This window comes from Lutra lutra, chromosome 2, assembly GCF_902655055.1.
Source record: "Lutra lutra chromosome 2, mLutLut1.2, whole genome shotgun sequence".
NCBI classification, from domain to species: Eukaryota; Metazoa; Chordata; class Mammalia; order Carnivora; family Mustelidae; genus Lutra; species Lutra lutra.
The window spans coordinates 198,639,137-198,660,732 of record NC_062279.1 but is presented as its reverse complement, the minus strand read 5'-3'; the positions used below and the strand labels follow the sequence as shown (position 1 = coordinate 198,660,732).

The 21,596-nt window shown below is 36.0% G+C and overlaps 1 protein-coding gene across 1 annotated transcript; it reads left to right on the top strand.

Annotated features, from left to right (window-relative positions):
* The first annotated feature begins 14,925 nt into the window (after positions 1–14,925).
* CSN2 (casein beta) lies at positions 14,926–20,260 on the top strand. The gene is made up of 6 exons (XM_047719974.1): positions 14,926–14,976; positions 15,867–15,893; positions 17,153–17,176; positions 17,276–17,317; positions 18,837–19,397; positions 20,245–20,260. The coding sequence occupies exons 1-6, from the start codon at positions 14,926–14,928 to the stop codon at positions 20,248–20,250; spliced, it is 711 nt and encodes a 236-aa protein (XP_047575930.1). The 3' UTR covers positions 20,251–20,260.
* Positions 20,261–21,596: the final 1,336 nt, after the last annotated feature.

Here is a 21,596-nt window from a genome sequence, read left to right as displayed (position 1 = left end):
AGAAAAGTTAACAAAGTTAAACATGACTGAGTTTCCAACATAATCTCTCCTTGGTCTTCAAAAAATAGAGGCATCCAATATTTTTTGAGCATGTCTTCAGAGACGAAGTCTTTCACCATAAGTTACTCTTCAATATCATCTAGTGCTCATTGGTGATCTGTCAGCTCCGAAGTTTCCCACTCTGTCTTTAAGGCATTCTTGTGTCTATGGGCATGGCTAGAAGCCTCCAGTCATCTGCTCCTATGTCATTCATGATTGGTCAGCAGCCCAGAATCAGATTAAATGTTCTGAAGCACAAAGACATTAAAGAAGTACCAGGATGGGGCGCCTGGGTGGCTCAGCGGGTTAAAGCCTCTGCCTTCAGCTCAGGTCATGATCCCAGTGTCCTGGGATTGAGTCCCGCATCGGGCTCTCTGCTCGGCGGGGAGCCTGCTTCCTCCTCTCTCTCTGCCTTCCTCTCTGCCTACTTGTGATCTCTGTCTGTCAAATAAATAAAATCTTTAAAAAAAAAAAAAAAGAAGTACCAGGATGCAAAATTCACACAGGATAAATCTAATGTGAATAGTTTGAGTTCTTGTAGCATAGGCTTAAAAGCAGGGTCAATGGAAAAGGGACGCTGTTTGTTACAAAACCTGAAAATGTCATGTTAATCCATTCACCAACAACAATCATAGGCATGACATTTGCTGCATTAACTTTCATTGTCTCTGTGAGTATAGTGGGATGACTCAGAGAAGAAGTAGGCATTGCCCTCGTTTTAGTAGGCATTTAGAATTTTTTTAATCCATCCTTTTAGCAGGCATTTAGTATTTTTTTAATGCATCCTCTTTGCTTTTGAAGTAATAGTTTCTCTCTAGTCAACTGAGAAAAATCAAGGTACCTGTTTTCTATTGCATTATCCCAGAAAACTATGTTGAGTTTCTAAGCCCAGTTACCTATGAATAGGACCTTATTTGGAAATAAGGTCTTTACGGATGTAATCAGGTTAAGATGAGGTCATTAAGGCAAGCTTTAATCCATATTACTTGTGTTATTATACGAAGTTGAAAATGCTATTGAAGACTGGGACAGTCGTGGAGAATATGTGGTGACAGAGGCAGAAACTTGGAGAGTGATGTTGCTAGTGGTTAGATCCAGGATGGCAGTTCTGAGAGTCTTAGACCACAGGGTTCTTAAGTATGGGACTCTGATCTGGCCACTCTTGCTCCAGCAACTTGTCTAGAACCCTGGACATCAAACCTGGTTCTTCTCTATTGCTTCCTGTTTCTGGGCCTCGGAGTCCACACACTTCTCTGCTGTTCCACTTGAACCGGTCGCAGGCTCGGTGAGCTCGGAGTGCGGCAAGAGGCCAGGCAGACGGGAGTAATTGGGCGCTATTCTCTGAGGGCGCACTGAGGAGTGGGGCCCCGAGCTCTCGGCTCCTCCTGGCCGGAGCACTTATAATCAATATTTTTAAAAAGTCTTTATTTTGAAAGAGCAAGATTTTTCCCCCTAAAAGAATTAAAATGTTTGTTACCCATACTTAAGACAAACTAGAGGCTGTGAAAGTACAGGCACTCAATTGTCTAAATTAAGAGTTGCACTGCAAAATAGTTTCTAAGCCACAAGCTGCATAATTTCTCTTTCCTAAATAGTGTATTATTTGGATAGTTTTGATACGATTATATATATGCACGTTTTTTCCCCAAAGATTAATTTATTTTAGAGAGAGAGAGAGAGAGCAGGGGAAGGGGCAGAGGGAGAGGAGAGAGCTCTTAGGCAGACTCCCCCGTGAGTGTGAAGTCTGATGTGGGGTTTGATCCCACAACCATGAGATTGTGACCTGAGCCAAAATCAAGAGTCAGATGCTTAAGTGAGCACTCAGGTGTCTCTATAAATGTAAATTTAAGTATGCAAATGGAAATTGTATTTTCTCTAGCAATATGCATTCAGTTTATATTCACATAACAAAGAACACTCTCATAGGAACATCTTTAGTATTATCTGACATTTAAGGATGGGCAACAAGTTTATTCACTATAGCAATTCCCAAAATCTTCTACTGGCATACCTCATTTTATTGAACTTCACTTTACTGAACTTCACAATATTTTGTCTTTTTTTACAAATTGAAAGTTTATGGCAACTCTGCATCAAGTGTCAGTTGGTGCCATTTTTTCAACAGTATTCACTCTCTTCATGTCTCTGTGTCACATTTTGGCAATTCTTGAAATACTTTAAACTTTTCCATTATATATTACTTGTTATGATGACTTGTGATCGGTGATCTTTGATATTACTATTGTTATTGCTTTGGGGCACCGTGAACCACATCTATATAAGATGTGAACTTAATAAATGTTGTGTGCATTCTGATTGCTCCACCAACCAGCTCCAACACCTCTCACCCTCTCTGTGGGTCTCATTGGCATTGCACCTGGTCACCCGAGGGTTCTGATGGAAATGCAATAAGGTTAATGTTGTTTCCATGCCTGCTAATGCAAAATCCATTCTGTAGTTCATGGATCAAGGGGTAATTTTGACTTTCAAGTCTTATAATTTAAGAAATACATTTTGTAAGTTTATCACTGCCATACATACATGTCTGATGGATCTGGGCAAAGTAAATTGAAAAACTTCCGGAAAGGGTTCATCATTTTAAATGTCATTAAGAACATTTGTGATTCATGGGCTAAAATTATCAACATGAACAGGAGTTGGGAAGAAGTTGATTTCAACCTTCATGGATGACTTTGAGGGTCCAAAACTTCAGTGGAGGAAGTAACTACAGATGTATCTGAAATAACAAGAGAACTAGAATTAAAAGTGGATCCTAAACATGTGACTGAATTGTTGCAGTCTTGTGATAAAACTGTAAAGAAGGAGATGCTTCTTATGAATGAGCAAAGAAAGTGGCTTCTTATTTCTTGAGATGGAATCTACTCCTGGTGAAGATGCTGTGAAGATTGTTGAGATGACAACAGAGAACTTAGAATATTATATAAACTTAATTGATAGAGTAGCAGCAGGTTTTAAGAGGATTGACGCCAAATTTGAAAGAAGTTCTACTGTGGGTAAAATGCTATCAAACAGCCTCACATGTTACAGAGAAATCATTCATGAAAGGCAAAGTCAATCAATGTGGCAAACTTCATTATCCTCTTTTAAGAAATGCTACATCAACCACAGCCTTCAGCAGCCATCACCCAGGTCAATCAGCAGCCATCAACATCAAGGCAAAACCCTCCACTGGAAAAAAGATGACAACTTACTGAAAGCTCAGATGATGGTTTTCAATCTTTAGAAATAATGTATTTTTTAATACAGATATGTACCTTGGTTTTTAGACATAATGCTATTGTACACTTAATAGTCTTCAACATAATATAAACATAACTTTTATATGCACTGGGAAACCAAATAAGTTCTCTTTGACTCTTTTTTGACTTTTATTATTTCAATATTTGTTCTATTGTGTTGATCTGGAACTGAACCTGCAGTAGCTCCAAGGTATGCCTATAGTTAGGGATTTCCTTTATATTAATGAAATAGACTGTGTTATAAAAAAATTAAGTGACATTGTCGTGATGAACACTGGTTATTGTATATATGTGTTGAATCACTAAATTGTATACCTGAAATTGGTATTACATTGTTTGTTAACTAACTGGGATTTAAATTAAAAAACTAACTAACTAACTAACTAAATAATAAAAAGAAAAAAGTGACAAAGAAATATTCTTAAAATGTTGGTTTAAAAAATAAAAGATCTACTAATCCTTGAGCATCTGCCATTGTTCTAGACAGTTCTGAATATATTATGTGTATTATCTGCACAAGACTATTATAAAGTTGATTTTTTTTTCACTGCTTTACAGATGAAGAGGTTCCTGAATTTCTAAAATCTTCATTTTGAATGCCTTGCCATCAAAAAGCAAGATCTTGGAATATAATAATAAAAATAAAACTATTACAATATACTGCTTCTAATTTCTATCTGTCAATTCTGTTGGGAAAAAAAACCTGATAAAAATGATAAATAAGAGTATTAAACTAATTAGAAAAAGAATTCTTAAAAATATTTTAGTATCTTTAAAAATATTGTTTGTATTTTTCTGCCAAGTAATATTTGGCTATATAGACATTTTTCACAGGTTAAAAAGTATGAGAGAAAAGATGTATGAAAATATACCTTGTTTTCCAAAAGGAAGACAAAAACTCCAGGCAGTGGATAATCTCAACACTGTTTAAACCTTGTTTCTCCATAATATGGTTGTTTTGTGGTTTAAAATATCAGTTACCCATTTGGATTCTAAGAAATTACTATGATCACCTATTATTTTTCTGCCTGATTTTTGTACTCACATATTCTAAAGAGTGTTTTATACAGGATGATTCAGAACATGATAACAGGAAATGAAAATGTTAGTATGTATTTCACTGTTAACATTATATTTTTATGCAGACTCACCTCTGCCATTATCTAGTTCAGTGTTTCAAGGAAGTTTTTATTCTCTCTTGGCCTCACTTTCTTATGTGTATAAATTTAGCTGGCTATAGGCAAAAAGAATTTCCCAGATGTATTTGCTAATTTTCTCTGAACATGTATCTGAAAAACATTTAGATATGTAATAAAATTGCATCCCTATAAAAATAAATGTGCTTCAGTATTTGCATGAATGAACTGAAGCCTGGTAACCATCTGCCAATTATAAACACTTATCTGCCTGAATGACAAACCACATAATATAATAGAACTCATATCCACTACTTATTAGCACTGTAGAATGAAAAAATAATGTTGGTCTTCAATTTTTATGTCTATAAGATGACAGCCATAGAACATAGTGTGTGTACATGTTATTGCAGAGTTTAGCAATAATGTTTATAATAGAAAATATTATTATGGAGATTAAAGATGTTAAGTCAGAAAATACAAATTCAAGGAATTGTAGAGGCCAAATGAGTGATTTAAATTAATAAAATAGAATTAGATATTCAAAATCTAAAGAACGCATCAAACTCAACACCCAAAAATCAATCCAGTTCAGAAAGGGGCAGAAGACATGAATGGACACTTTTCTGAAGAAAACATCCAGATGGCTAATAGACACATGGACAGATGGTCAATATTATTCATCATCAGGGAATACAAATCAAAACCACACTGAGATACCATCTCACACCTGTCAGAATGGCTAAAATTAACAACACAAGAAACAACAGATGTTGGCAAAGAGGCAGAGAAAGGAAAATCCTCTTGCACTGTTGGTAGGAATGCAAACTAGTGCAGCCACTATGCAAAACAGCACAGAGTTTCCTTAAAATGTTAAAAATAGAACTACCCTACAACCCAGCAATTGCACTACTAGTTATTTATCCAGAAGATAAAAAAAAAAATCACTGATTTGAAGGGGAACATGCACCCTGATGTTTACAGCAGCATTATCAAAAACAGTCAAACTATAGAGAGAGCCCAATGTCCATGGACTGAAGAATGGATAAAGAGGTGGTATACACACAGTGCGATACTGTTCAGCCAAAAAGAGTGAAATCTTGTCATTTGCAATGAGGTGGAGGGGGCTAGAGAGTATTACACTAAATGGAGAGTCAATCAGAGACAATCACCATATGATTTCACTCATGTGTGGAATTTAAGAAACAAAACAGATGAACATATGGGAAAGGGGAAAAAGAAAAGAAAAAAAAAGAGAGAGAGAAACAAACCATAAGAGACTCTTAGGGGTTAAGAATTCTAGATTGAGAAAACAGCTAGCAGAGAGGTCTTGGGTAACAGCTCACCTAGAGATCCCAAGGAATAGCAAAGAAGCTAGCAGGGTAAGAGTAGAAAGTATATGGGGAATAGAGCACATGAGGTCAGAGAAGAATTGGGGGGACTGATGAAGTAAGTTATTGTAGGTAATTTTAATGATTTGGGATTTTCATCTGAGAGTGACAGGAAATCAATGGAAAAGTATATGGTAATAGAGTGAAATACTATGAATTGCATTTAATAGCTTCACCCTGACTTGTCCTATAAAAATAATCTGAAAGGAAGAATCAGCGAGACAATCTGAAAGTCTATTTCTATAATTCAGGCAAGATATAATGGTGGGTTGATCATAGTGGTAACAGTGGAGGTAGTGAAAGTGTCAGATTCTGGATACCATTTGAAAATAGAGCCAAATGGGATACTCAATAGGTTAAGGGCCCAACTCTTGGTTTCAGCTCATGTCATGATTTCAGGGTCAGGAGATCCAACTCCACGTCAGGTTCTGAGCTCAGCAAGGAGTCTGCTTTAATTTCTCTCCCTCTCTTTCTACCCTTCCCCCCCTCTAAAATAAATAAGTAAATCTTTAAAACACAAAAAAGAAAAAGAAAATAAATCCAAAGGAATCTGCTAGTGGATCAAATCTGGGTATTTGATAATACCCAGATAAAATGAAAAATAAAAGGAAAAGGAGCCAAAGATGACTAGTAGTTTTTGGCCTGAGCAATGACAGACGATTTTTTTTTAAAGATGTTATTTATTTGACAGAGAGAGATCACAAGTAGGCAGAGAGGCAGGCAGAGAGAGAGGGAAGCAGGCTTCCTGCCTAGCAGAGAGCCCAATGCGGGACTCGATCCCAGGACCCTGAGATCATGACCTGAGCCAAAGGCAGAGGCTTAATCCACTGAGCCACCGAGGCAGCCCAACAGACAATTTTTTATTATATTCAAATAATCTCTTGGAAAGAATTAAAATATTCCATCTAAATAAATAATGCTAAGATATCTATTCTTACCTAATAATTTGTTAGAGTTAACCAATTATATGTTATATTGTTTATAAACCTAGATCATTATACAAATCCACACTATTTGTTATTTTATTTTCCTTCCCCCATCCCTGACTGTGTTTTGGAAGTTATTAAACAGTTTCTCAAATATTACTAAGGAAAAAGATTTTTAGGATCAAGTTTATCTCTAAATAGCTGTAGCATCCTGAGCAAATGATGCAAATTCTCAGGTCCTGAGATTCCTCACCTATAATTATATCTAAAACATCATATAAATGATATCTAGAGTTTCTTCCAGTCCTTACTTTCTGAAATTTTTGGTCCCTGTATGGTACTCTTTATCCCATTTTTTAAAATCTATTCTCTTCCTTCAGGATGTTAGTCACAAGGTTTCAGGTGTTTATGCCTCACCCAAATCTCATGCTTACATAGTTCAGATTCATACCCAGTATAGGAAAGAACTTTAGCTGAACAAATTCTGTTTATGACAAATAGTCCTAAGACATTTTATATCTTGCTTTTGTTTTGCTCGTGTTGTGTTTAAGCACGCTCCACGCCGGACATGGGGCTTGAACTCACAACCCTGAGATCCAGAAGTGCAGAGTCTATGGACTAAGCCAGCCACGTGCCTATTGTATCTCGCTCTTTGGTCAGGGTTGTCACATAAAATTTCAGTGGGTGAAATTCTCGTTTTACTTCATGTAATTGGCAACTGTTAAGTTATGCATTGGGAAAGCTTGGGGTGTCCATATGATCCTTCATTCCTCACTTGTCATTGAGTTCTGATGCTTACCACGTGATGCTTGTCTTAAGTCTCTGGCTTTTCCATTTTTCCTTGGGCAAGACTCTTTCTCTGGTTTATTTTTAGTGATTTCCTTGATCACTTGCCTATTTTTCTGGCCCAGTTGAGTCCATAACTATACGACTACTGTAATTCAAAATTGGTGAGGGAGAGTTACAGGGAAAAGCTGTATTTATTGCACAATATGTCCAGCATATTGCTAAGAAAATAAAAAGGAAATGTTGAGTGAGTATGGACTGCTTGCTTTTTTATTCCTTTTCTTAGAAATTACACTTTTTTGCCAGTGGCCTTGGCAGCTGAGGGCTAATAGGGGAGAGCACTCTGGCCAGCCAAGGTCTTTTCTACTTGGACCTATGACACTGGGATCATTTCATCATTTCTTTTTACAGCTTCCTCCTGGTTCAATATGAACATAGCCTTAGAATGGATATTAGCTAAATAATTCAAATATATAGTGGATATTGACTTAAGTTTTCTAAGCAATATAAAACATATACAACAATCAGGAGTGTTCCCATCCCTCATACATGTAGTATGATATGAATGTAAGTTACATTATCGTTGGGTTAATACCCTCCCATTTACTTGTCAAGGGCATCTATCTGTGCTTCAGTCCTGAATATATCTGCTATATATTAATGATAAAAAAAGAATATTGTAAAAATAAGTACTGTTGGGATGCCTGGGTGGCTCAGTTGGTTAAGCCGCTGCCTTCGGCTAGGGTCATGATCCCAGGATCCTGGGATCGAGTCCTGCATTGGGCTCCTTGTCCAGCAGGGAGCCTGCTTCTCTCTCTGCCTCTGCCTGCCACTCTGATTGCTTGTGCTCTCTCTATGACAAATAAATAAATAAAATCTCTTAAAAAATAAGTACTGTTATACACAATTAGATAGTTACATTACGAACAGCAACCACTAAAGAGGCAAAGAAATTTGAAGACTTCTTTTGTAAGTAGGTACATATTAAGTATTTTTTAAAGACTTTATTTATTTATTTGACAGACAGAGATCACAAGTAGGCAGAGAGGCAGGCAGAGAGAGAGGAGGAAGCAGGCTCCCTGCGGAGCAGAGAACCCAAAGCGGGGTTTGATCCCAGGACCCTGGGATCATGACCTGAGCAGAACGCAGAGGCTTTAACCCACTGAACCACCCAGGCGCCCCCATATTAAGCATTTTTGAGGCCTGCCTCAGACTCTACTGTGGTACTTCCAGCAATCCTGCTCCTCTCTGTGCTTCGGTTTCCTTTCTTCCTTCCATCTTCCGTTCTTCCACAAGCGTTAGCGGGTAAACACTGACGAACTGCAAAAGAAAAGGGCCCACACCTGAGCATCCCATCTTCATACATGTGTACTTTTAGCATTTGTTCTCTAGAAGTAGTTCTCTCTAAATGTCACCCTCCATCCTAAAACCCTTCAAAAAAATCCTCATTGTCTACAGAATAGAATTCGTTTTCCTTGGGAGTCCGGGATGCTTTGCCCTTCCGTACCTCACCCCTTCCTCTTTCTCTGTTCTTGTCTCCATCTGCTGCCTTCCTTGCACGTCATTTCCCAGATTCACTACTTGATTAAGTTGTAGTTACTCATTTCTCACATGCAAGGCCCCATTCTTCATTCATTCATTCATTCATTCATTCCCCCTTTCCTTTTAGCCTAACGCTTTCTTCTGTCCTCAGGTCAAACTTCTCTTCATCTGGCTACAAGATTCTGCTCAAGACTCACAGCTCCATCCTATTCTCCCATCCATCGGCTAAAATGAACTAGGTATTTCCTTTGTGTCTCTTATACCTTATGATAGCTTTATTAAAATATTTATTACATTTCATAACAAGTGGGTTTCCATATTTGTTTTCCCATGAAGGCTCTGATCTCCTTCAGGACAAAAATTACACCTTTTTATTTGCTGTTGCATTCTTGGAAACTAGCAAAATGCCTGGCAAAAACAGACATTTAATATGGAATACACTTTGTTCTTTTCTTTTAGCAAACCCATGCCCACCTATCTTCAGAATCCTGCATGCATGACTATCCTCTGGAAGTACTCATCACTCAGAATTCCCCTCTAGAAATTCTCTTCTGGTCAAGACCTCTTGCCTGTACTTCTAGACATTGCTTATTCTCATTATGCCATTAGGTTTTTGCCTTTTTTCCTACTTCTAGTCATGTGAACACTTTTTAGTGTTCTGGTTTGTCACTCAACTACTGGCCTCTTTGCCTTCCTAACTCAACCAATACTTCATGGTGAGTCATTTCGGCCCAAACACAGTCAACCCCCTCTTCCCACCCTGACAATTTTCTTGACCTATTGATATTATATAGCAATAATCTTGCTACACATGCAACAGTATGGTAACTAATCTCAACAGGGTATTACTGCTATGGATACTTTTTTTCATTTTTAATTTTCACATTAACCAGAATTTTCTTCATTTTTAAATATCCTAAACCCATAACTGTTTACCTCCCTGTCAGTTGAGAACCCCATCCACCACCTCACTGGAAAATTAAGATCATTTCATTTGAAGTTCTCTGCCCTGTATTTCAAAGTATGTATTTTATTGACTCATCTTCTCCTCCTCTTCTCCTGTCTCAGGAAAACTGGTACATTTTGTACAGGCCTAATTGTTTTGGCCATGACCCCAATCCTACTGGAATTTGCTTCATCACGTTTATTCCCACACCTTTGATGGTTTTCAGCTTTCTCACTATTGGCCTCTTTATTTTAAGCCACAAATGTCTATCCTAAAATTACCTTCCTGTGATTCTGGTTGTCCCTGTTGTTATAGATACCCTTCCACGGGTGTCCTTATTTCCTCTTCTAAATCTCAGAAGAGAAGTGTTGCTTTTAATTCTCCCCACAGTATTTGCTTCTTGACCACTTGCAGTGCATCCCAATTGTTTCAGTGATAATGACTCTCTGTGTCCAAAAACCTTCCCTTTGTTTCTACCATGGTGCCCATCTGTGTTGCCTTTTCACTCTTAACTCCACTTGTTTCTTCTAGCTGTTCCCTCCCATGACTTCCATGACCTCTTATTCTCTTCTCCTTGATACTTTGTATTTTTCCTATTTCCTTTTGCTCTACCAGCCCCTGAATAACAGGAAACACTTGAATTCATTTATTCCTTTGTCTGGAACAACATCAACAAAAATCTCTCCAATTGTACTTATGACTACTCTGGGCATCACGTTTAACTGACGGTATCTTCTGGACACCTTCAAACTCACAATGTTCAAGGTTTAACCTTTTCTAATTTCAGGCTGGTTTGTTATCTTGGTTTACAATATAACCAACTTTTCAATCACATAGTCATATGTTATGTATTCATTTCCCTGATTTCTCAGATTTCTCATGTTTTATTTTTTTTAATTTCTTTTATTTTTATTTTTTTTTAGATTTCTCATGTTTTAATGACAGATTTGTCTTCTCATTGCTTAAAATGCCCAGTACCATCTTTCTAGTGGCTGTGATTATGATGTCTATATTTGACTATTGTAATAACATGTTAATAACATGTTACTATAATAACCTCCTTTACTAGGTTACCCTGAGATATTCTCATAAGGTCATAAAATTTAAGAAATTTCACAATCTTTCCTTCTTTCAAATCTCTAATATCTTCCCTCCTTTCCAGTGAATTATGTCACCCTGCATAATTGAAATTCAAAGCCATTATGATCTGACTCCATCAAACTCCAGCAATAGTAACTTATATTCTATACCATCTATGTATCTTGAAGTACAGAACCCATCAAACCTGGTATTTTTCTCTTCAAACTCCTGTCTTTCCTTCAGTCAAAATATTTTATTCACATTTAACCATCTCTTAAAATTCTACTTATTCTTGGGGCACCTAAGTGGCTCAGTGAGTTAAGCCTCTGCCTTTGGCTTAGATCATGATCTCAGGGTCCTGGGACCAAGCCCCGCATAGGGCTCTCTGCCAGGCAGGGAGCCTGCTTCCTTCTCTCTCTCTGCCTGCCTCTCTGCCGACTCGTGATATCTCTCTGTGAAAAATAAATAAATAAAATCTTTCTAAAAAATTCTACTTATTCTTTTGAGGTCTAACCAAAATAGCAGCTCTTTAATGACCAGTTCCATGCCCACACTCAGCACCAATGCTCTATTCCTCCAACTCGGGCATACTTAAATTCTATACATTTAAGCACAAATGCTACATTGAAAGGTAAATTTTATAACAAAATTTATAGAGGGAGTTCAACCATGAACACTGCATATGATCAAACAGAAATACATGTAATCAGACAGATCTAGTTTTAAATGGTATCTTTGCCATCAACAAACTATGATTTTGAACAAGTTACTCAATCTCTTGTCTTAATTTCTTCAACAAAAATATAGAAAGCAGTTAGCCCATGATGATTTTGTAAAGATTATACAAGATAATGTCTGTATAATGCACAGTGCCTGGAACAGGGGTGATAATAAGTATAAAAAATAAAGATTATTATTATGCTTGAAATAGAAAAAGATAATATTTATCACATAAATAAGTCTTCATGACATTTTGAAAATTTTTAATAACAGATTTACCAAGAATTTTAACTATATCAGCTATCCAGATAGATTCTTTTTCTGAGATGTTTCATTACAGAGGAAGGTTTATTCTTCTTGTGTACAGAGTATTGGTTAGAAGTGAACAATTTATTTTTGCAAAATCAGGTCATCCTGGGAGCTAAGCAGTTTGCCTTACATGACTAAACTACCATCATGGACCTGTTCTCTTGTCATTTTCTCCACTGCAGCATAAAACACTAGCAACTGCTCAGGTTAGCATGAAATTGTGGCCTTTGTGGAGCCTTTGTGTATCTGATGTTCATATAGAATTTCCCCACAAGTAAGATCTTGAGGACCCACCAAGTGCTAAAGAGATGTAATTGCATCCACAATAAGTTGGGGATTGGGCCAGTCTCAATGTCTTCCAGTCATTGTTTTAATTATTAGACAATTACATTTCCTTGACAGATTTCCTTTATTGGCTTATGAATTGCTACCTTGTTAGAATAATCCCTAGAATTTCTGGGGACAGATAATAGGCAGAAATCATATTCTAATCATCTGAACTTCTTGGAATTGAAGCTCATTATTGATTTTATCTCAAACCGCAAAATTAGCATACCACCAAATACAGTATATAAACCACCACAAAAGCAGACAGAGCATCATCTACTTAGCTTCTCCTTCACTTCCTGTCCTCCACCTTGGAAAACAGGTAAGAATTTCAGATTGAAATTTGATGTATTTTTTCTTCACCTTTAGTTCAAATGAGGCTGAGATATATGAAGAAAATAACCACTTAAAATATAGTCTTTGAAATTATTTAAAGTAGTACTGACACTATTTTCAGCACTTAGATTAAAAAAATAGAAATGTCTACAGAGATTTGGGAAAAGTTATGACTTCGTGAGCTTTATGAGTCTAAAAAATTTATTAACAATGATTACTATTCTTTTAGTACAAGGCCAGTTAGGCTATATTAAAAAATCTATTTTTTGAATTAATAAGTCTTCCAATTTTGTTAAATATACTGCAACAATAAAAGAAAATTATCATTTGAGGGTATGAATAATTAATGGAAAGCCTTTACTCACAGTAGTTTTAGAGGAAGGATATTGAATCAAGAAACTGCAAGATGTGTTGGGGATGTGTATTATTTGAAATGTTCATAAATATTTTTTCAGAAATATGTATTCATCAAACTTATTTATTGTCCCCAACATCCCACTTTATTATTTGGTTTATAATAGTTCAAAGTATTAAAATAGACATATGAAATACAGAATTAAGTTAAGAAGAAAATATTTTACTTTGTAAGGAAATTCTAGATGAGACAGAGATGACTTGGAAACAAAAGCAAAGGAAGAAGAATATTTGAAAGAAAAAGTACTTTAGAATCTGTTGGTTAAAAATAAAGTTCTGGGGGCGCCTGGGTGGCTCAGTGGGTTAAGCCGCTGCCTTCGGCTCAGGTCATGATCTCAGGGTCCTGGGATCGAGTCCCACATTGGGCTCTCTGCTCGGCAGGGAGCCTGCTTCCCTCTCTCTCTCTCTCTCTCTCTGCCTGCCTCTCTGCCTACTTGTGATCTCTCTCTGTCAAATAAATAAATAAAATCTTAAAAAAAAATAAAGTTCTGGCTAAAAGATTGGTATATAAAATGCTAATTATAAGATATAGAAAATGCAATGAGATCCTTCCTACACATAATGGCTTCTAATAAGATACTCCATTTTTTTTTTTTTTTTCTTCCGAAAGGAAGAACATAATCTTCAGGCTTCAAATATTGGAAAGGATATTTTGCAGATGGATTAGGGACATTTTTCATAAAACATTTTTAGTTCAGAAATTTAGTATAAGTATCTGAGATTGAAGATTGCATGCCAAGTGACATTAGTGGCACAAACATTATGTTGTATAAGAAATTATAGAAATGCAACAAAATCAAGTATTCAGGACATTTCAGTTTAAAAGGTAATGTGTATATTGTGTTATACTACAAGAAGAGGTGGCCTGGAGTGGGGATTTGTCAAGAGGATCTGATATTTCATAAATCATCAAGAAATCAGAAAAAAATAGAGTCCATGATCTCTAAAGTTATGTGGCACAAGAGAGAGGGGGCATAATTAGATGTGCAGGGATGTGGACTGAGTCATGCATACAGATGGAGAGGAGACAAACCAATCAGTGAGCATCTGGATAAGCGGAAGAAATAAAGTAAATGTTCCAGTGAAAATCTCTGTCTAATTGGAAATAAGGAGAAATAATTAAAAAAATATTTATGGAAACCATTTGGTTTAGTAAAAAAAAAAAAAGATAAAAAGAAAATATGATCTTCTTTGTATACATTTTTCTTTGATCAGTTGCCTCCAGATAGAACTGATGCTCTATCAGGGCTAAAATCTTAATATTTTATTTGCTGCTATCATCTGAGCACCTAGACAATGTCTGGCAATAAAAAGTGTTAAATAAATATTTTTGAATAAATTAATCAACTAATAAATGTTTCTGTAAATACTTATGACTTTTTTCTGTCTTTCAAAACAAAACAAAACACACAAACAACCATAGTGCTGTGAATAAGATGAAAAAGAGTGAGGTAGGGTAGAGGTGATGGCTGAAAAAGTCTGAGTGTTTGGCCATGAAGTATGAAAAGGGTATGTAAGAGTATGTAGCCCTAGTAGGCTTTGACCCTGCCTATTTGATAAAGCTTCTATTAGTATTTTTTCTAAAATGCAGTTATTTTTATTAGTATTATCCTTAGTTTCTTTACAAGGAAAGTAATCCTAGCTAAATAAGAAAATAGATTGACCAATATATTACCTTTCATTCATTTTTCCCATTGACAGGACTTGATAGCCATGAAGGTCTTCATCCTTGCCTGCCTGGTGGCTCTTGCTCTTGCAAGAGAGGTAAGCAAATATCTAAATAATTAAGATATAATGGAATATCTATGTTAGAGAAGAACACCAACAACATTGTTAAAGTACAAATAAGGCAGAATTTCAACAGATGCATTACATTTCTTAAAAAAATCATTTACATTCATCCACTATTTCAACAGTGTACAGTAGGGGCATAAATCTGGGTCAAATGCTTTCTATACTACTGTGCCACCAGCTCCTAAAGGAAAAGCAAATGGACAGACAAGTAAACAGACCAAAAAAAAAAAAAAAGAGAGAGAGAGAGAGAAACAGATATAAAAATGGCAATAATAATATTCCACAGATATGACTGAATGCATGTGTAACCTAAATAAATGTACCTTATTCCAGTGATAAAATATATGTATCTCTTACTTTATGGCACTGGGACCAATTCTACCTGTGTCCACCCAAAGACATCTAGAGGATGGAGTATCAGGCAATAATTATAATCACAAATATATTTGAAATCATAATAAACTGTTTAAAACAAAGTAAAATAACCTTGTTACCCATCAAAAACTGTTTATTCACATAAGATAAAAATATATCAATAAAGTTACTAAATATAAAAGACATAAAAACAACTACCTTTCAAGACTCTCAATAAGAATTTTTTATTTCTCAAACTTGTGAAATTGATAGTTCTGCATAAAGAAGATACAAATTAAATAGGAAAAATGTTTAATAATGAATTATCTGTGGAAACCAAAATGGTGTTGTTTTTTTCTGTTACAGAAGGAAGAACTCACTGTATCCACTGAGGTGAGATGCTTTTATTCACAAAAAATTTTCCAATCATAAAATATTAACCTTCTGTAATGATCTAGGAAAAGCCGGTTGTTGATTGTTTTATTTTTTTGTTTTCTCCTTTACAGACTGTGGAAAGCCTTTCCAGCAGTGAGGTAAGACAATGTTTTCAGAGGCAATCTCCCAGTTTTGGAACAGTAAAATGTTGTGCTATCTTTCTATGATGTTACATTAGGACAGTTAGATCAAAGCAGCTCTGTTCTGACATAAGTTGTTTTTTTTTTTTAAGTTTTTATTTATTTATTTGACAGAGAGGGAGGGATCACAAGTAGGCAGAGAGGCAGGCAGAGAGAGAGGGAGAAGCAGGCTCTTCACTGAGCAGAGAGCCTGATATAGGGCTTGATCCCAGGACCCTGAGATCATGACCTGAGCCAAAGGCAGAGGTTTAACCCACTGAGCCATCCAGGCACCCACTGACATACGTTTTGATGTAAACTTCTATTATTTTTTTTCCATTGCATATATGTAAGGACAGAATAAATATCTGGAGAATTCAGTATTCTAGCACTTTCTATGTTGGTGTACTACTTGAAATTACATCATCGTAAACCCACCCCCCCTTTTAAAGAACTGTATAGTCTTCTTTTCTGTCTTGAGCTCTCTTTACCCTGTCCTCATTCCTTATTCCCATATTTATTGAGTGCTGTGGATCAGACATTTACTAGGAGCTGTGGTACCAAGGAAAAGAGGGATGTCCACAGTGAAGAGCTTGCAAAAGACTATGTGAGCAGACATGCAAATGGACACATTTTATAACTTTAGAAAATAAGAGATGGCAAGAGGTAGTGTAGTCCTAAATCTGCTGGGGAGAATCATGTAGGCATTTATCCTGGTACCACTCTTTTTGGATACGTCATTATCTGCTGGTTAAATTGTACATCAGTATACTTTGTCTCTCTACAAGGCTATCAGACCATTAAGGGAGGCATTTACTTCTTATAATTAATTTGAAGTATAAATATAATAAGCAACCTATGAATGATCAGAAGAATTAAGAGATAAAATTCATATTCTCAATGAATATTATTCTCCTAGAATCAGATAGAATATTAGCAATCATTTTTTGTCCTAGGAGAGGAGCATGGTGATAGAGAAAAATTAGCATCTATTAAATACCTCTTTTTGTACTATGTTCACTGATTTTCTTTTCTTATGTAACTGAATTCATTTTTCTTTTATACATCAAGCTTATGCAGAACACTGCAACATCTAAATTTCCACAGTTATCCTGAGTTTTTAATATTATCAAACAAGGTGTCCATTTTAACCTATCATGTGCCTTCATTTTCTGATTTGTATTGACAAATAAAGAACATTCATAGAACTAAAACTAATTTTATTTTATTTTCTGAAGGAATCTATCACGCACATCAACAAGGTAACACCTTCATATTTAAATGTACTTATTTTCACAATTTCCTACATTTAATTTTCATAGGCGGTAACATTTCTTTATATGTGATTTGGTTTTTAGCAGAAACTTGAGAATATTAAGCATGAGGAACAGCAGCAAAGAGAGGTAACTCATTCATGATAAGAATATTTCTAAAATTAGTATGAAATATAATATATATAAAATATGTACATGTTCATGCTATAGAATTGATAATAAAATAAATGCCAGTGAGGAGATTAAGATTTGACAAAGGCAAAATATTTTTAAGACATAAATGCATCTTTCAAACTGACCATCAATTTGCAGAGTATAGAAAAAAAACCTAAGAATAATTCTTTTTTTTTTTTTAAAGATTTTATTTATTTATTTGACAGATAGAGATCACAAGTAGGCAGAGAGGCAGGCAGAGAGAGAGGAAGGGAAGCAGGCTTCCTGCTGAGCAGAGAGCCCGATGTGGGACTCGATCCCAGGACCCTGAGATCATGACCTGAGCCGAAGGCAGCGGCTTAACCCACTGAGCCACCCAGGCGCCCCTAAGAATAATTCTTGATTTACTTACATTTCTAGCTGGGGAACTAGGTTCCCTTTAGTCTCAAGATGGATACTCCAATGAAAGAGAATGAGAAGGCAATCTGGCACATTTGTTAGCTGTATAATTTTGGCCCCAAGTTACTCTATACTTAATTTTCTTTTCTATAAACTGAGAATATTCCTAACCCCACAGTTTGATAAGCTGACAGACAGTGAATATCCAATGATTTTATATAACATTTTATAGGTTTTATATTAACATTTATAAGTACATGAAATTCTTAAAAGAATTTCTATTATACCGATGAAAGAAATAAAGTACAGAACAATTGAGTACATAATTGTCTGACAGTATCACACAGTTATTAAGTAGTAGAGCTTGCTTAAAATTAAAGATTTTCTTCGAAAACATAACATTCTTCATTTGATTAAATTACACTTGTGGTAACATGTATCTAATTGTAATATTTCAACTTCCCTCTTTATCAATAAAGTTGTATGGTTTGGGACTTATGCCGATATTTCCTAAATCAAAATGAATTTACAAATTGATACCTCTCGAAAAACTCAAAATAACTACCTTCTCCCAAGGGAAGTAGTGCTAGAAGATGGTTGGTGTTAAGTAACTCCTCGAATGAAGCTGTAAAATAAGATTTAACTTTCATTAAAACAACAGCAGCAACAACAAATAAACCTTGGAATTATCCCTCTCAGCCTCTTGAAATAGATCGTTATTATATGAGCACAATTCGCTCTATTATCAAAACATTGTGTTGAAAGTCCATGCCTGTGAAGGCCGAAGTGGACAGCTACAGCTATCTGGGCGATTCAGAACAAGGTGAAATAAGTCTTGGGATCTGCAAACACTGATTTCAGCTTGTTCTGTAGGTTCACCTATGAAGGGAGTGAGGTAATGGGACATCCCTCAGTGAACATTTTACTCATTAGTCTTCTTCACCTGACTGAAAATAATCTCTTAATCAAATCAGTAAAAGATTTTTCTTCCTTCTTTTCACTCAGTTATGATCGTTCAAAAGGCAGTAGCTTAGACCATCACACATGACTGTGATGACTGAATCATGGACCCCGAAATTCTTTTCTTTCCTTCCAGGATGAACGCCAGAATAAAATCCACCCCCTTGCCCAGCAGCAGCCTCTAGTCTTTCCTAATGCCGATCCCATCCCCTTTGCTATCCTTCCACAGAATGTCCTGCCTCTCGCTCAGCCCGCTGTGGTGCTGCCTCTCCCTCAGCCCGAAATAGTGCAAGTCCCCCAAATTAAGGAGAACATCGTTCCGACACGCAAAATGATGCCCTTTCTGAAATCTCCAGTAGCGCCCCTTTTGAACAGCCAAATCCAGAATCTTGCTGATCCTGAAAATCTGCACTTTGCTCAGCTCCAGCCTCAGCCTCTGCCTCTGCCCCTGCCCCTGCCCATGCCTCTGCCTCTGCCTCAGCTCCAGCCCCTGATGCAGCAGATCCCCCAGCCTCTTCCTCAGACTCCCATGCTTGCTCCTCAGCCACTGCTGTCCTTCCCACAGTCCAAAGTCCAGGCTCTTCCCCAGCAAGTGCTCCCCATCCCTCAGAGAAACATGCCCCTACAAGCCTTTCTGCTGTACCAGGAGCCTTCTCATGAAGCCCACCCTGTGACTCAACCACTTGCCCCAGTTTTTGTAAGTCCAAATTTACTAATTCTGCTTTCTCATTTACGACGTGAATACGGTGATAGAGGAAAAGTGAGAATGAAACAATAAATGAATAATGAATGGATCTAAAAGCGCTTTGTTTGGATTGGTGATTCTCAATACTAGCAACATAATAGGTAATACATAATACATAATATGTAATAGTAAAACTTTTTCTTTCCAAAATCCCAATGTCTGGGACTACCTGCAGAGATTCTGATATAATTATTCTGATCTTCTATGTAGAAGATACTATTGGGAACAAATTATTTCAGGAGATTCTGATTTAATTTGAGAATTATCCAAATGAGAATGAGAATTATCCAAATGAGAATTTGGATAAAGAGGATTAAGGCTTATTAAAGCTGGAATTAAGCTTGATAGTCTGGCCTTGGAATAAGGAAGGCTTATTATTTTCTACATTTTTTTTTAAGACTCTATTTATTTATTTGACAAAGAGAAATCACAAGTAGGCAGAGAGGCAGGCAGAGAGAGAGGAGGAAGCAGGCTCCCCGCCGAGCAGAAAGCCCGATGCGGGGCTCGAACCCAGGACCTAGGATCATGACCCGAGCCGAAGGCAGCGGCCCAACCCACTGAGCCACCCAGGCGCCCCTATTTTCTACATTTTTGAAGTTTTCCTTGTATGTGTCTATTCTGCAAATGCCTTATTTCACATCGTGTTTTTGACATATGTACATATGATGGCAAACAATTGAGATGACTATTTCATTCTCAGAGAATTCTTAGGGAGTGTGTCTTTGTCAAATGCAAATTGTATATTTATTTATTTTGCTTTTTTAATTTTTTTTTTTTTTTTTTTTTTTTTACTTTTAAGGTTTAAGAGAATTTCAACATTAATGTCCCCTCCCCACTTTTGGTAAGTTTTGGGAATTTGGAGATTAGACTGAACATTTTTATAAATAACATCTTTTTACATTTCATCCTATTGGATAAGTCCAAGACAGTGACAAACTTTATCAATATATCAACTTATTTATTAATGATCCAAGTGTCATGGATGTCTTTATGGTTGACTGACATCTACTGACCTGAAAGTATCAAATTTTAATTATGTGTTATTGACAGATTTGACTGGCTTGCATTCAAATGCCTATGTTCTGATACTTGATTGTCATCTTTCTTTAGGAAAAACTGAAAATAGTATTTCCTACTTTTATGTGAATGTATTTGAGATTTTTTAAAAGATCACTTTCATTCTCATTCTAACTTAGGCTTCATAACTTCAATTGTTTTTAATCTCATTTAAAATGTACATATTATCCTTTAATTCATTAGCCAAACTAAAATTAATTATTTCAGGTACGAGGGTTAAAAAGAGGAGAGAATATAGCTTTGGGATTTATAAAATACAACTCTGTCTGTGATCACGATAGACCAGACAGTTCACTAAACCAATATCAGGTGAGCTGATTTTAGTCATACAGGAATTTTTATATGCCTCCAAGGTAGGGTTCAACATTTTGCATTTATAACAAAATTTGTCTTGCAAATTAATCACACCAAAATTACAAATGAGAAGGGATAGTTACAGTATATAACATAACCAACTGTATATGTTCTTTATATTCTACAGAATTGACCGTGACTGGAAATGTGGCATCTTTTCACTCGGCATCCCGAAAGCAAAATTGATCATTTTTGCATGAATCTCCAAGGAGAAAAATGAAAAATTTGTCTTTTATTTATTTTATGTACTATATGGCATTCATCTTAATCTGAATTTGACTCATAAACTCTACCTTTTCCAAATTATAATTCAGTAATACATCAGAATTTAATTTTGAGTTGGAAATAACCTAAACTTGGGAAAAATATGTATAGTTTCTGGAATTGTGTTTATTATTATTTAAGTATCTATTTCCTAGCCAGTCATTTCAATAAATTAATCCTTTAGGCATATTTAAGTTTCTCTGTCTTTATTGTAATTTTTAAACCTGAGTTGGCCTTAAGATTATTGTCAATTTCAGATTATTGGTGTTAAACATAGCCATGGAGGAATTGAAATTGAATAGGATGTTTTGAATTGAATGGTAAAGAATACCAAAAAGTGGAGGAAAAGAGGGTGGTCACATATCATGTTTGCTCTAGAAAGTCTTGGTTTACACCCATTGCCTAGTTAAACTGTGTAACTTGCGCCTTTCACTCTCAATCATACCCAGTATTGGA

Excerpts from the sequence above, each read along its gene's own strand:
- CSN2 (XM_047719974.1), top strand. The coding sequence starts at position 14,926 with ATGAAGGTCTTCATCCTTGCCTGCCTGGTGGCTCTTGCTCTTGCAAGA. Across the intron at positions 14,977-15,866 it reads CTCTTGCTCTTGCAAGAGAG|ACTGTGGAAAGCCTTTCCAG; the intron begins GTAAGCAAATAT and ends TCTCCTTTACAG. Across the intron at positions 15,894-17,152 it reads AAAGCCTTTCCAGCAGTGAG|GAATCTATCACGCACATCAA; the intron begins GTAAGACAATGT and ends TATTTTCTGAAG.